The 15248-nt window shown below is 35.4% G+C and overlaps 1 protein-coding gene across 2 annotated transcripts; it reads left to right on the top strand.

The window, feature by feature from the left end:
* The first annotated feature begins 34 nt into the window (after positions 1-34).
* LOC311291358 (uncharacterized protein) lies at positions 35-13368 on the top strand. Of its 2 annotated transcripts, XM_084410350.1 has the most exons (7): positions 35-312; positions 1115-1222; positions 4413-4536; positions 4668-4786; positions 7422-7503; positions 7647-7721; positions 12949-13368. In XM_084410350.1, the coding sequence occupies exons 4-7, from the start codon at positions 4670-4672 to the stop codon at positions 13059-13061; spliced, it is 387 nt and encodes a 128-aa protein (XP_084266476.1). In that variant the 5' UTR covers positions 35-312; positions 1115-1222; positions 4413-4536; positions 4668-4669; the 3' UTR covers positions 13062-13368. The 2 variants fall into 2 exon arrangements, with proteins under 2 accessions (XP_084266476.1, XP_084266477.1); XM_084410351.1 differs by lacking the exons at positions 4413-4536; positions 4668-4786 and having other exon boundaries at positions 43-312.
* Positions 13369-15248: the final 1880 nt, after the last annotated feature.

Consider the following 15248-nt stretch of genomic DNA (forward strand, 5'->3'; position numbering starts at 1 on the left):
ACCAGATCTTCTTCCTTCGCGCGGTCGTTGTCCTCACAATGAGTCTCGAGATCAGCTGATGCTCATTACGGGTTAGGGGTCAGTCAGCGTATTTTCCCGTAGTGTCTGCTCCATAAAATACGGTTTGGTTGATTATTCACTGACGACATCATTCATATACGTTCATATTTGTGGACTATCACAATTAAAACACAAAGACATGACAGAAATACAACCCGTGGTCATTCACAAGTGGAACGGAAGAGAGGCGTTTTCTGGAAGAAAAGAAGTTCAATAAGCGAGGTTGGCCTTGTCAACTCATTCAGTTTAGCGGTGAGTATAACGTGCTAATGCCCTCAAATCTGTTTATTTTAATTTTAGAGATATGTAAAAAGACTTTAAGTAACGTTATATGTTATTCAAACCGGTGTGAGCAAGAGGAAACGCGCTTACTGTGTTAGTTTTACACTGTTTTGTGTTCTGTTTGCAGCATTAGGCCTATTTCATGTTTTTAATCACTGTAACTTACACAAAATTCAGTTTATTAATGATAATGATAATTGTACTCATCTTTGTTTTATGTTAGCCTAAATTGGTATCACTTTATAACAAGAACTAACTATGAGCAATACATTTGTTACAGTATTTGTAAGTTTGTAACTTTAAGGTTAATAAAAATACAGCTGTTCATTGTTAGTTCATGTTAGTTCACAGTGCTTTAACTAGGCTAATGTTTACAAGGTTTTAATAAAACATTAGTAAATGTTGAAATTAAAGATTAATAAATGCTGTATAGGTGCAATTCTTTATTAGGTCATGTTAACTAATGTAGTTAACTAACGAACCTTATATTGTAAAGTTTTACCGTTAAATTTCTTTGGAATATCAGACACTACTGGATATACATAAAAAATACAAGCAATTATGTTCAATAGTTAATTGACATTAATGTGCAGAAAAAGATTTTTTTTTTTTAAATACTTCTTATTGTGTGATTGCTATTTTCAGGAAAATGCTCTGGTAACAACTAAAAACAGAAGATTTAAAAATGTAGGCTAATCCAACAGAAGATAATGGGTGAAACAGACGCACTCACAGTATTTAAAAATGATTGTGTCTTTCTGCTTTTCTTCAGAAATGCATGTCATTGTGCAAGTTGTGTAGACTGTCAGTGGAGTGATAAAAAGATCTCAGATTTCATCAAAAAGATTAAACGAACGTCTTGGATTGGAACGACATGAGGGTGAGTAAATAATGACATAATTTTCGTTTTTGGGTGAACTAACTACTTTAACTACCGTTCAGATATTTCAGTATCGATATTTATCGAAATATCGATATTTTTGACAACACTACTATAGAGTAGTATTGCATCCTTCATATCTCCAAAAAGTCTTTAGTTTTATATTTATAAAAGAAAGATAGGCTGTACCGAGTCTTTCCGGAAAAAAGCGAGCGTCTGGAGGCGGGCCGTGTTAAAGCTGTGCTGCTAACGCGTCGATTGCTAACATAGACTATGATTGCTAACAACACACAGAGACATTTGAAGCAGTTTTACTCACCGCCTGCGACCGCGAACCTTTATCATTGCGACTGCTCGATCCTTAAGCATTAGACGATCTGCAAATCCATCGATCTGGGCTTTGTTTATAAAACAATCATTGTCGAAATGCAGGGAACAAACAGTCTTGCACATCTCCATTTTTGCCCCGGAAAAACAAACTCCATCCACTGTTCCTAACGCTGGGTTCTTTGGGAAGCTAAACACGGTAAGCTTTCCCTCACATCCAAAAACACACTTTGAAGAGACATTCTTGAACAAATCCTATGCAGCGCTGCCGATGATTTCCTGTTGATGTGCGCGGTCTCGCTCTCCTCTGGTCGACGTGTGCGCGGGCGAGCTTTTCCGTGAGAAATGCTCATATAAGGAGTTCCTCTCTGGTCTACGTCATTAGATCCATGATCGAAAAAAATCAGCCGAAACTTGTACCAACCCGGAAGTAAGATTTTCGGCACAGAAAATTCTCTGTTATTCGTCTAAAATATTTTTTTAAAACTTTGGCCATGTTTAGCATGAGAATCCATCTCTTTAACACTGTAAACAACTCTGAATACATGAAACACCATTGTAAACCCCCCCCCCCCCCCCCCCTTTTAGGTTAAGAGTCTATTCGTGTCTCAGCTGCGAAGCTGAGGTCATGTTCAGCCTCGCTCGGTGCGAGCCTGCGAGGGCATGCACGGTGAAATGATAGTGTCTGACAGTTATAACTTATTATTATAACTATATGACAAAAATAATTGTCTAAATTATGTTGCATATTCCTCAACAGTTCTTGTGATGATATCACTAGTTGACAACAGTACTATTTTCGGAAATCATAAGCTATGATATTGCGCAGGTGCACGTGATGCAGCGCTGTCAGAGCTGACAGACTCGAGTGTCAGACTCATTTCAGTGCAAAATAATTGTCAAAAATGATTTAATATACTGCAAATAGCCTACTAGTTGTTTATGTTTATTTATAATTCATTTAGGCGGAAATCACACAACGCACACGACACGTCCAATTCGCGAACTAATGACTCCTTTGAACCGATTAATTTTAATGAATGGTTAAAACAACTGATCTTTCCAACAGTGAACTCAGGAGACGTCTGAATCGGTGTATAACTAATCAGTAACACTTTATAATAAGGTTCTATTTATTACATAAATTACATAAAAAGTACAGTTTGCTAACTCAAGCTTAAACTTTAAAATAAATAAAACCACTTTTAAAAAAAAAAGTAAAACATTTTTCCACACAGTGCTATCAAGAATCGAGAAAAAAGAGAGAAAAAAGAATCGGATCGATAATCAGAATCGTCAGTGGCATTATTATTGATAAAATGTTATCAAATCCCATCCCTATGTGAAGACAGTAAAATTATAATTAAACATTAAAGAACATGCATGTTTTTTAATAGTTTTTTTTAAGATTTAAAAGATTAAAACATTTTGCTAACATGCTCTTATTGTGTGTCACTGTCAGTCTTGTTACATCAGTGCAAAACTAGGGTATGCAAAATAATTATTATTATTATTATACATCATTCATCGGCATGCATTGATTAATCCCATGGCATGTATAAAAAAAATAAAGTTAGTCTGCACCCCTGCCCCCCCGACACTGTCACCTTTTTTAGTGTGTGGAGTTTGCAGGTATGATTTTTATCCATATCTTTCACATCTACTGCAGTCAGATTCACCCGTTTTCACTCTGAAGCAGGGCTCCAGACTAACTTTTCCACTGGTTGCACTGCTGCCACCAACTTTCTCAGTTGGTCGCACCTTCTTTTTTGTTTGTTTTTTTGCTACATGCCATGGGATTAATCAATGCATGCTGATGAATAGTGGTCTTAATCTGCATACCCTAGTTTTGCACTGATGTAAAAAGACTTGACAGTGACACAAGACCTCATGTTAGCAAAATGTTTTCATCTTTTAACTCTCAAAAAAACTATTAAAAAACATGTATGTTCTTTAAAGTTTGATTATAAATTTACTGTCTTTACATAGGGATGGGGATTTTATCAATATCAATGCCACTGACAATTCTGATTATCGATCCGATTCTTTAACGATTCTCTTATCGATTCTTGATAGCACTGTGAGGAAAAATGTTGTCATATGCTTTTCAAAAAAACAAGTGGTTTTATTTATTTTAAAGCTTAAGCTTGAGTAAGCAAACTGTACTTTTTATGTAATTTATGTAATCAATAGAACCTTATTGTAAAGTGTTACTGATTAGTTATACATTGATTCAGACGTCTCCTGAGTTCAGTGTTGGAAAGATCAGTTGTTTTAACCATTCATTAAAATGAATCGGTTCAAAGGAGTCATTAGTTCACGAATTGGACGTGTCGTGCGCGTTGTGTGATTATCCCAGCGGTTAGGACATGGACATCCAAGATTTGTGTCAATACAGAAAACATTTCATCATTGGATAGTTTTTTTCGTTTAATTAAAGTGTTGTTTTATGTCAGCTGAATGTCCGGAATGCTTTTCAGAGAAGATAAGGCAACAACTTATTTAGCACAATTCACCCAGCGGTAATTCAGGAAAAAAAAAATCTCCGAATGCTCCACATGAAACTTTGGTCTTCCGACCTTTTACCACCGTGTCGATTTATTTTGATTAAAATGTGCGAGGGAGAGAGAGCAAGACAGCGCTTAGTTTGTAGACGGTGAAGTCTTGTTTACACTTTCGCCTGCTCCGAAGAGAGTGTGTGCGCGCGCAACCGGGTCTCTCTCTCTGCTCGTTCAGTTAAACATGAAAACATGTAACGTTAGATTTCCTTATTGTCCGTGCAGAGGCCATTTCATTTCATTTTATTTATTTTTTCTTTGTGAGGTGCATGTTATTCAGACATTTATTTATTGTTTACACCAAGATGAAGACAATGAAAGTCTCACAGCAGAGAGCACTTATGGAGAAGATCCAGAAAAAAGACTTGCCACAACCATACAAGGACATACGGGAGGACATATCAGACCTTTGAGAATTTGTTGTAGAGAGTAAGATCTGCACAATATGTGCCTTATTATTTACGTCTCTTAAGATCTAACATTTTAGGAATATTTTATATTTCTTTTGCAAATTCCTTCGTACCCTCAATGTGAAGTATCTTGTTGATTTTGCATTTAAGAAATGGGAAACATGGAAGAGTCACTTCGTGTTATTCAACAGTCTATTGCGGAGCTTAAAAACATGATAACAGCACCTGGACAGTACCCAGTACCATCAGACAATGCAGCCAACACTAGTGTAAGTTTCTCAGACACCAAATCACTTAAATTCTTTCTTTTGATATGTAGTTTTCTTTGACCAAAAAATAACTTCCTTGTTTTTGATTATTCTAACTGTTCTAATACTTTTCAAGTTTTTTAAAGGAGTCATACCCTAGTATTACCTTGGATACCTGCTGTATTATAGTCTTTCAGGCCCTTCTAAAAAAGAAAAGTGGAAAAAAAATAAACACAGAGCTCCTCAGACCCTTATTTCTGTAGGCATTATTGTCTCGCGAGATCTGATGCGATATTTTGGCTGTCATGGACGGTCATTATAATAATGCAAATGAGGGGCGCGTTGATTGGTTGCAGGAAGGAGGGGGGTTGACACCGCATGTAACGCTTTAGCATATCATTACAAACTGACATCATGGCGCAAGTTGTGAATGAATGCGACCGGCTTCCCGGCCAGTGCATAAGTATGAGGCTCCGTTTAGGGCTTAAATCAAACTTCATTCACGCACACATATATGAAACACGCTTGCATATATAATAAGTAGTCACACGTACATGTATATGAACCCTCACGCACATAAAGTTACTCATATGAGACACGAGCACAGCACACACACACAAATATAAGACGTGAGCACACACACACACAAACTAGACGGCGCCTCATATATAAGCGTTAGGCAATAAATAAACAATAACCGAATTCATGATGATCTCAGTCATTTGTTTTTTGCAAAGTACGTTAGCAGCCATTCCCCATACCTCGAAGCTAATACTCCCGCCAGTGTTGTGCCTGAACGCGTTCATTGAACGATAGTTCATCAACTCGTTCATATTTTGGGCGAAAGTGAACTGAACGTACCGCATTACTGCCTGATGAACGTTACTGTGAACTCGTTCATTCTGGTGTCTGTGAACGCCACGCTCTCTCAGTTTAACTTCGTTCAGTAGGATGCCAGATTTCTATAAAGCCTTCCAGGCGAAAACCCACCTAGATGCTGTTTGTTACACACAGTAGAGCAATAAAAACACAGTCTCACCGTTTCAATTGCAGGCAATTTTGTTGGAATGGCGCTTTTCCCGAGCTTCGATGCCAACTTCGCCTGATATTGCCCCAAATTTGTGAAGGATTTCGGCGTACAATGTTTAGCACAAACACGTAACGATAAGCCAGTGGGAAGGGTTGAAGGAACCGCGTCATTCAAAATTTATTTAATCCACTGGTCCCTGATAGCTAGGTCCGTTCTTGGTAGAGAAAACACATTTACATGTTGATTCTGGCAGTCAACCACAGAGCAACTCATGTGTGCACTTCGTTTCTGCATCTTTCGCGACTGAATATGAGGGGGAGAGGGGAGAGGGTAAGGGCGAGCTTCCTGCTGCGCTGTCCATATATGGCATATCCTCCCCCGTCGTGACGTCAAGACAGAGAAGAAATCAAAGGGTGTTTCTCAAAACCAAGAATGCAAAGAACGGACTTGTGTTCTTGGGGAGAACGCTCTTGCTAGTTGTTCTTGGAAGAATGAACTCACAAGGTGACGAGCACACAGAACGCTGCTGACAGTTTGAGACGATGTGTTCTTGCTGGTATTGCGCAATAACACCCCCGCACAGACGCCGTCTGCAGTGCCCAAACATAACGAGAATTATTGACGGTAACAGCCAGGCTTTATCGCCCAAGCCTACCCCTCAGCTCAAGGGATTACTCTACAACTGTACACTATGTAATGTATATTCATAACAATAAAGCTACCTACGCTGAAGATTCTCACTTCCGAAAACGTTTGAGCGCATTTTCGAAAAATGCCAATATTTGAAATCTACACAGTTGATTTCTCGCATCAAATGTTCTCAGAAGTGAATTTAGCGATGAAATTGTAGAAAAACGACTTGCTGTATTGCCCTCTCGTTCCTCGAATGCCGAAATGAATGCTGGGATATTTCTGCCGTCAAGTTCACACAAGTTACCAACCAATGCATCCTCGGTAAAATGGGCGTGTCAAGAACACTTCCGGGATTTTTAACCGTTCTTGCCAAAATGCAAACTTGTGTATTGGGACGGTACTTGGGCAGCGACTGATGACGTTTCACAAGTCCACAAGAACGCAAGTACAGACAAGAACGCATATTGAGAAACGGCCAAAATCTCGTATTTGAGTGCGCGTGCACGTGGGCTATTTTACAAACCCTGAGGTAAACAAACGCTTCACTTTTAAATATCGGCTTCCCGGCCAGTGTATAATCGTTAGGCAATCATAACATACATTGATTCTCGTGGAAAAGTGAAGATTGTAGGTGATCACTCCTTTAAGAATAAGCCTAACCCCAGTGAGTGTTTTTACAATATACAGACACACTAGTGCTGGGGATCGATACAGATGTCCAGATTCAATTTGATTCCGATTAGCAAGATTTCAATTTTTGGTTCGATTTAATAATTTTCATAAAAAAAAATTGTGATTCTCAATTTATCCAGAATTGTGCATCTTTATTGTATTATAAAAAAAATAAGGTTATGACACCAAACACCATTTGATTTTTATGAGCCTGAATATTCGAATGCATTATTTTTGAAAAATGCCCATCACTACTTCTTATTTTTAATAACAAAGATAAAATAAAACGTTATCTGGTCATTTTTGTTGTTGTATCCTTAGGTTGAAATCTATCCTGGATCAGAAGTGTTTGTGTCCAGAAGTGCATGGAGGGCAGCATCATGCCAATACGTCCACTTCTATGGTAAGGTGTCCCCTCTGTAGTGTTTTTGACATGGAGACTCTTCTCCGAAGCAACCTTAGAGGTACATTTACAAGTACTAATAGTAATATACCATTATACTTTAAATGTTTCTTCCTACAAGTATCACTGTTTCCAGTATTTAGGTGGAAAATCCAAGACCGCATGCGGTGAAGAGGCAAGAGATGGCCTGGATCCAGGGAAGGTCAAGGCAATTATGAGTAAGTTTATTAATTGGTCTGTTTAAACGTATGACTGAACCATAGACTGCAAATATAGAAACCTCCTGTATTTGAGCCTGTCATAAACAGCCCTGAAAGAGACATTTTGACGGGAAAAATTAGTGAAAAATTACATGGTTTTTGCTTTCTCTCGCAAATATTTTGTCCTCCCCCGAGAATTTTTTTTGCATTCCGACCGGGGGTTAAAAACGGGGGAAAAAATGTAATAGGTTATGTTTACAGTACCAGTCAAAAGTTTGGAAACATGACTATTTTTAATGTTTTTGAAAGAAGTCTCTTATGCTCATCAAGTACAGTAATATACATCAACAGTAATATTATTAAATATTATTAATAATTGTTCTCTTTTTTAATAAAATGTAATTTTGTGATGCAAAGCTGAATTTTCATCAGCAAGTACTCCAGTCTTTGGTGTCTTATGATCCTTCAGAAATCATTCTAATATGCTGATTTATGATCAATGTTGGAAACAGTTGTGCTGCTTAATATTTTTTTTATAACCTGAGATACTTTTTTCAGGATTATTTGATGAGTAAAAAGTTGAAAAGAACTGTATTTATTTAGAATAGGAATCTTTTGTAACAATATACACTACCGTTCAAAAGTTTGGGAACAATAACTATTTTTTAAAGAAATTAGTACTTTAATTCAACAAGGATGCGTTAAATTGATAAAAGGTGATGGTAACGATTTATATTGTTAGAAATGTTTATATTTTTAATAAATGCTGTTTTTTTGAATAAATGCTGTTAACGTTTTACTCATCAATGAATCCTGAAAAAAGTATTCCCAAAAAAATATATTAAACAGCACAACTGTTTCCATCATTGATAATAACTGAGTATCAAATCATCATATTAGAATGATTTCTGAAGGATCATAAGACACCAAAGACTGGAGTACTTGCTGATGACAATTCAGCTTTGCATCACAAAAATAAATTACATTTTAAAGTATATTAAAAAAGAGAACCATTATTTTAAATTGTAATAATATTTCATAATATTACTCTTTTTTTGTTTTGTTTTTTTGTTTTTTAACTGCAGGCTTGATGAGCATAAGAGACTTCTTTCAAAAACATTAAAAATAGTCATGTTTCCAAACTTTTGACTGGTACTGTATATTTAGTTATTTTATATTTTAATATACTTTCAAATATAATTTATTCCTGTGATCAAAGCTGAATTTTCAGCATCATTACTCCAGTCTTCAGTGTCACATCCTTCAGAAATCATTCTAATATCCTGATTTGATACTCTACTAAATACTTTGGTATTTTTCAATGTTGGAAATGGTTGTGCTTCTTAATATTTTCTTTTATAACCTGTGATACTTTTTTCAGGATTCATTAATGAATAAAAAGTTAAAAAGAACAGCATTTATTCAAAATAGACAACTTTTCTCACAATGTAAGTTGTTACTAGGGATGTTAACGATTAATCGATTAATTGATGATAATTCATTTAATCGATAAAACTTAAGCAGGTTCATGCTGCTCAAACCTTCATGTAAACACCTTAATCGATCCGATTGAGCTCGATCCGAATGAAATTTCGATCGGATTGAAAGGGGTGAAATGCAATGTGGCGCCGCATGATTAACATCGCGCAACATCAGCATCACACGTGCACACGGAACACACATGTAGGAAACCTTGTGAATTACAGCCGTTTCACACCGCAAGCGTGAACGGTGCATATTTTTTCAGCATCCATGTTAATCAATGAGTGCATTTACACTGCGAGCAGGAGCGTCGTGTGAGCAGCAGTGAAGCGGTTTCGGCGCTGAGTCTATTTTTGCTGTGCAGCTCACGCTCAATTAAAATGAAAGCACACTTTTGATGGACAAAATAAATGTGATTTCACACAAAAACTGCCTAAACTGCACATAATTTGCATGTCTAGTGTGTTAAGTTTTAACAGAAGTGTTTGATGTCAGAAAAGAAAATGAAGACTCAAAAATATTTCTAGAAAATGTACCCATTTAAACTTGTCTTAATTATTCAGTTTGGGTAAAACTATATAGTTTTATAGGTTTGGCCAGAACCTAGTGGCCTTGGCCTTGGTATTTGGGGGGCCTTGTCATGGAAAAGTTTGGGAACCCCTGATATAAAGTAACACTAGCCAAAGGATGACAAAAATGAACGGATGGTGTGTTGATGCGTTAATTATTTTATCAATATTTAATCAATTTAACGTGTTAACATTGACAGCCCAAATGTATTTATTCCATAATCTCAGCATTTTGTGCATAATCACATAGCCTTGACATCGCGATTGCGATATGATTAATTGTGCTGCACTAATGATTACTGAAGGATCATGTGACACTCAAGACTGAAGTAATGATGCAAATTCAGCTTTGATCACAGGAAATAAGTAAATTTAAAAATGTTACACTATATTCAAATAGTCAAACAGTTAGGCTATTTTAAACTTAATTTTAATTAACTGAGCATTGGTGTTTTGGCACAGAGTTGACAACTCAGTTGCGGTCCGTGCGGGCATGAATCTCAGAGTTTGTGGAACCATGTCAACTGCCTGTTGCTTGTTTATCTTTGTTTTCTTCGGAACAGGTGCTTGGAAATGTTCATTGTCACATCTGTAAAAACAAACAAAAAACAAAACACTTGAGCATGCTCATAACACATACACATCAAAAACACATCAAATAAACTGTAGGTATTATTATCATTATCAATCACTAATGGCCATGGATTAAAAAAGACAACAGTTGTTGTAATTTCATACAAGAACATGTACTTTTGTATTATGACGATGTAAACAATTGCATTTCATCAGTAAAATATAACGTCTTTTTACTCAGTATGATTCTTGATCACACTGAGAACTGAACGACACCTGCGTTCCCCCCCTCTGCGAGGTGCTGGAGAAGGAGAGCTTGATGCAGCCACATTCCTAAAAAAAAAAAAAAAACACGCATTGTCCAAAATAAACTGATTAATGGTTATGGACGCATAATGTATGTATATATCTGTTGATGGGCCATAGGACAGAGAAATAACTATTGATGGGCCATAGACCGTGTCACCGCGAGTATCTGTTGATGGGACATAGGCTATAGACCGCACGCATTTAGAGCATTTCAAACATGTACACCTGTATTCACAAACTTCTGTGCATAAGGCAGTATTTTAGCATGATAAGCTGGGCCATAGGCTAACCAAAATCTAACATTTTATACATAAAAATATATTGTCTAGTATTTAAACAGTATCACATTTTAACTGAAGCTAAAATATATTTGGACCAAATCACATAGGTTATATTTACATAGATATCCGCAAAGCTAAATTAGGCATAAGGCAGTATTTTAACATGATAATCAGTGTCAGAAGCTAAACAAAACTGAGCTAAATATATTGTGTATATTAATATGTTTAGTAACTTATCACATTACAAATGTTTACACCTGAGCATAGCTTACAAGAAAGTAAGGGACACTGTTAGGCAATATTTCCCATAAGATGTCAAAAGCTAGCCAAAACTAGGCACAATATAGTCTGAAATTTATACGAGAACTATATTATCAGAAGAAGAATTATATAACACCAAACAACTTACTCCGTATCCTTGGCAGGATCAACTCTCTTCAAAATACAACTGTTCGTCATCTTGAGTTTCAATCTTGCTCTGAGGAAAAGGTGAATTCTTCCTCGCTGTCCAGAATCCTCTGAAGGGCCTCTTTACCGGAGTAGCGTGCCATACTCAAAACGCGATGAACTATCAGTGAATCTGATGAAGGAACTTCGTGTTTTTGTATCATTGATCAGGGGCATGTGTGATGCATATAGATCACCTAAACTATTTACCATGTGAATAGCACCTAGGGTATGGCGGCCTCAGCTCATTAGAGATGAAAGGAGAACGAAAAAACTGTACATCTCCATGGTTTCAAACGGATTACATAAAATGAGAATATTTGTTTTTGATATGAATTACTTAATTTAAAAGTAGACATTCCAAGCTTTATAAAGACATCTCTCATGAAAGTGTGGCTAATATTCGCTGAGTACAGTTTATTTTCAGACACGTTTTAGAATGGACTTCACTGACAGAGATGGCAGAACTCGCATCATGTTTAAACCATTTCTGATGACCAACAAAACACATATCTCTGACTGGTGGAAAAACTTGTAACTCCATTTGAGCTTGATTTGGTCAAAAATGTCAAAAATGGCATTAAAAAGCATTAGATTTAATTTGAAGATACCTGCTGAAACCCTGTTCTGTCATTAATTACTCACCTTCAAGCCCCAAAAAGGTAGTAAAGACATCAGTGCTTTGTGATAAAAACATAATTTGGCACTTTATTTACATATAATCTCCAACGCTGTCATGATCCTGCCATCTAGTCCTTGAGGTTCTTTAATTCTTGAGGCAGGATCATGACAGACCCATGTTTTATGTGGACACACATTTCCTTTTTCTGGGCCATGTGCTTGTGTTGTCTCATCATCTAGCCCCGCTCTCCTTGTTATCCTTGTTTAGTCATTATTGTTTCCCCATTATCACCTGTTGCCCTCATTATTTGTTCCCTATTTAATCCCCTCATGTCTGCTGTCTTGTGTCGCTTCATTGTCATTCAATGTCAAACTTTGTCAAACATTGTCAAACATTGTGTGATCACTCTGTGAGTATTCCTGTCAAGTGGATTGTCTAGTGTAGTTCTGATCTTGTATTTGCTGTTTGTTTATTGTCTAGTTAATTGTCAAAGTCATAGTCCAGTTTAGTCACACGTTGTCCTGTCTAGTCTTGTTTTGCCCCCTCGTGGGTTTTGTTTTCCCTTTTATTTGTATATAATAAACCTAGTGTGTCCTGCAAACTGTCTGCTATTGGGTTCATCCTTCAACCTCATAACAAACGCACGTTCACACAACGTCTGCCCTTGCTGCTCTAGTGGAGATGAATATTTTGTAAATAAAGTGGTAATCATTTTTTTTTTCACAAACAAAATACTCGACTTGTCTTTACTAACTTTCTGGTGCTTGAAAGTGGTAGTTGCGTAGAATGTCAATGGAGGGAGAGATAGCTCTCAGATTTCTTTAAAAAGATCTTGATTTGTGTGAACGGAATGTCTTACAGATTTGGAATGACATGAGGATGACTAAATAATGACAGAATTTGCATTTGTAGGTAAACTAACCCTTTAACCATAACCACTGACATCTTGTATTGTTTTGCAGATGCTGTCATAAAACGTCACGAAAAGGCAACTGTTGGACAGTTGGGCCAGGCCATTAATTCCAAGTTGGCAGAACTGAGGTTCCAAAACAAGAAGAAAGAAACAGTTTTATAATAACTTTTTTTTATTATAAATGTTTTGTTCTACAACGTACACTGCACACATTCACACCCAAACATCTAGATACTTATTAAAAACTTATGATTTCAAAAGTTAACATAACTTCAACTAAATTCGTGTTTTCAGTATAGTTGTGTGCAATTTAGGTTGTAGAACATAACTCAAAGTATCCTCAAGTTGTTTACCACAGGCTTTATTTAGCTTGATTCATGTTTGAATCAATTCATGATTGATGTTTTAAGTGCAGTTAATATTACAGTGCTATGCATAAGTTTAGACACCCATGCTAAAGTTGACTAAAAAGAGGAATAAAAAATCATCTTTTGGAAATTGAACTTAATGCCTTAATTTAAAAAATTAGGAAAAATCCAACCTTTAAGGACACCAATTTTCTTTGTGAATGAATAATGTATCGTATATAAATAAATGTTCTTCCTTAAAATACAGGGTGCATAAGTTTGGACACCCCTATGTTAAATTCCCATAGAGGCAGGCAGATTTTTATTTTTAAGTTTTTTTTTTTGTTTTTTTTTTAGGATACTATGCATCCTGATAAAGTTCCCTGGGTCTTTGGAATTAAAATAGCCCCACATCATCACATAGCCTTCACCATACCTAGAGATTGGCATGGGGTACTTTCCATAAGATCATCTCTCAATGCAAATCAAACTAGCTATTAGGCTAACTGAAATAAAACCATGCCAATCTCTAGGTATGGTGAAGGCTATGTGATGATGTGGGGCTATTTTAATTCCAAAGGCCAAGGGAACTTTATCAGGATGCATAGTATCCTGGATCCATGAAGTAACTGGCCTTTAAAAATAAAAATCTGCCTGCCTCTATGGGAATTTAACATAGGGGTGTCCAAACTTATGCACCCTGTATTTTAAGGAAGAACATTTATTTATTTACGATACATTATTCATTCACAAAGAAAGTTGGTGTAAAAACAAAGTAGGTTGGATTTTTCCTAATTTTTTAAATTAAGGCATTAAGTTCAGTTTCCAAAAGATGATTTTTTATTCCTCTTTTTAGTCAACTTTAGTATGGGTGTCTAAACTTATGCATAGCACTGTATATGTACTTACTTTACCCTGTTTGTCAGCATCAATAAAAACATAATTTTGTGTAGTAGTGTGTTCCTGAATGCAATGTAAATATTTACATATATGGAGACTATTTGCATCAAGTGGGAGTAAATGTGAATATATTATATGAAAACATGTTTAGGTTTATTTACATATATATGAAGTATACTAAAAGGAGCACTGAATATTTGAGTATGTTTCAGAATAGATTTACATACAGTATACAGAAATCTAATGTTAACAAATATTAGACGTTAATATATGCACATATATTGCAAATTAATATATTTACATAGATAAGCATCTAAATGTATTTACATACAAAGGAAATTAATATATGTAAATATTTCCAATAAAATACATTTACATATAAAGAAATCTAATATGTTAACAAATATTAGAAATTAATATATGCACATATATTGCAAATTAATATATTTACATATAATGGAAATTAATATATGTAAATATTTCCAATTACAATATATTTACATATAAAGAAATCTAATATGTTAACATATATTAGAAATTAATATATGCACATATTTTGCAAATGAATATATTTACATAGATTGATATCTAAATGTATTTACATATAAAATAAAGAAATATATGTAAATATTTCCAATCAAAATATATTTACACATATTTAATATATGTGAAAAATATTAAAAAGGGGCCAAAATCAAATATTTAAATATATTTTTAATATATATTTCAAAATATATTTACATATAAATATAACATATATTTTAATCTATTTAGATTTAATACATTTAAATATATGAAAATATATTTATTATTAATATATTTCAATATATGTGTCTTCTGTATGGGCCTAAGGGGACAAACATATGAGATGGGGGGAAGGATGATATTTCAACGCGTTTGCGTTCACGCAAACCTTTTGCATTGCTCGAAAGGAATTTAGCATTAGCATGCAGAAGTTGAAATGGGACGTCCTAAAGCGCTCAACGTTGCTTAATGTTATTAAGACAGTGATATTAAAAGACCAAACTCGGTAAACACCATAATAAAAAGCATACTAGATGAGCCCATATGATGAAAGAAAGCAAATTATTCGTCACTTCAT

The sequence above is a fragment of the Rutilus rutilus genome (genome assembly GCF_951802725.1).
Source record: "Rutilus rutilus genome assembly, chromosome: 6".
Taxonomy (NCBI): domain Eukaryota; kingdom Metazoa; phylum Chordata; class Actinopteri; order Cypriniformes; family Leuciscidae; genus Rutilus; species Rutilus rutilus.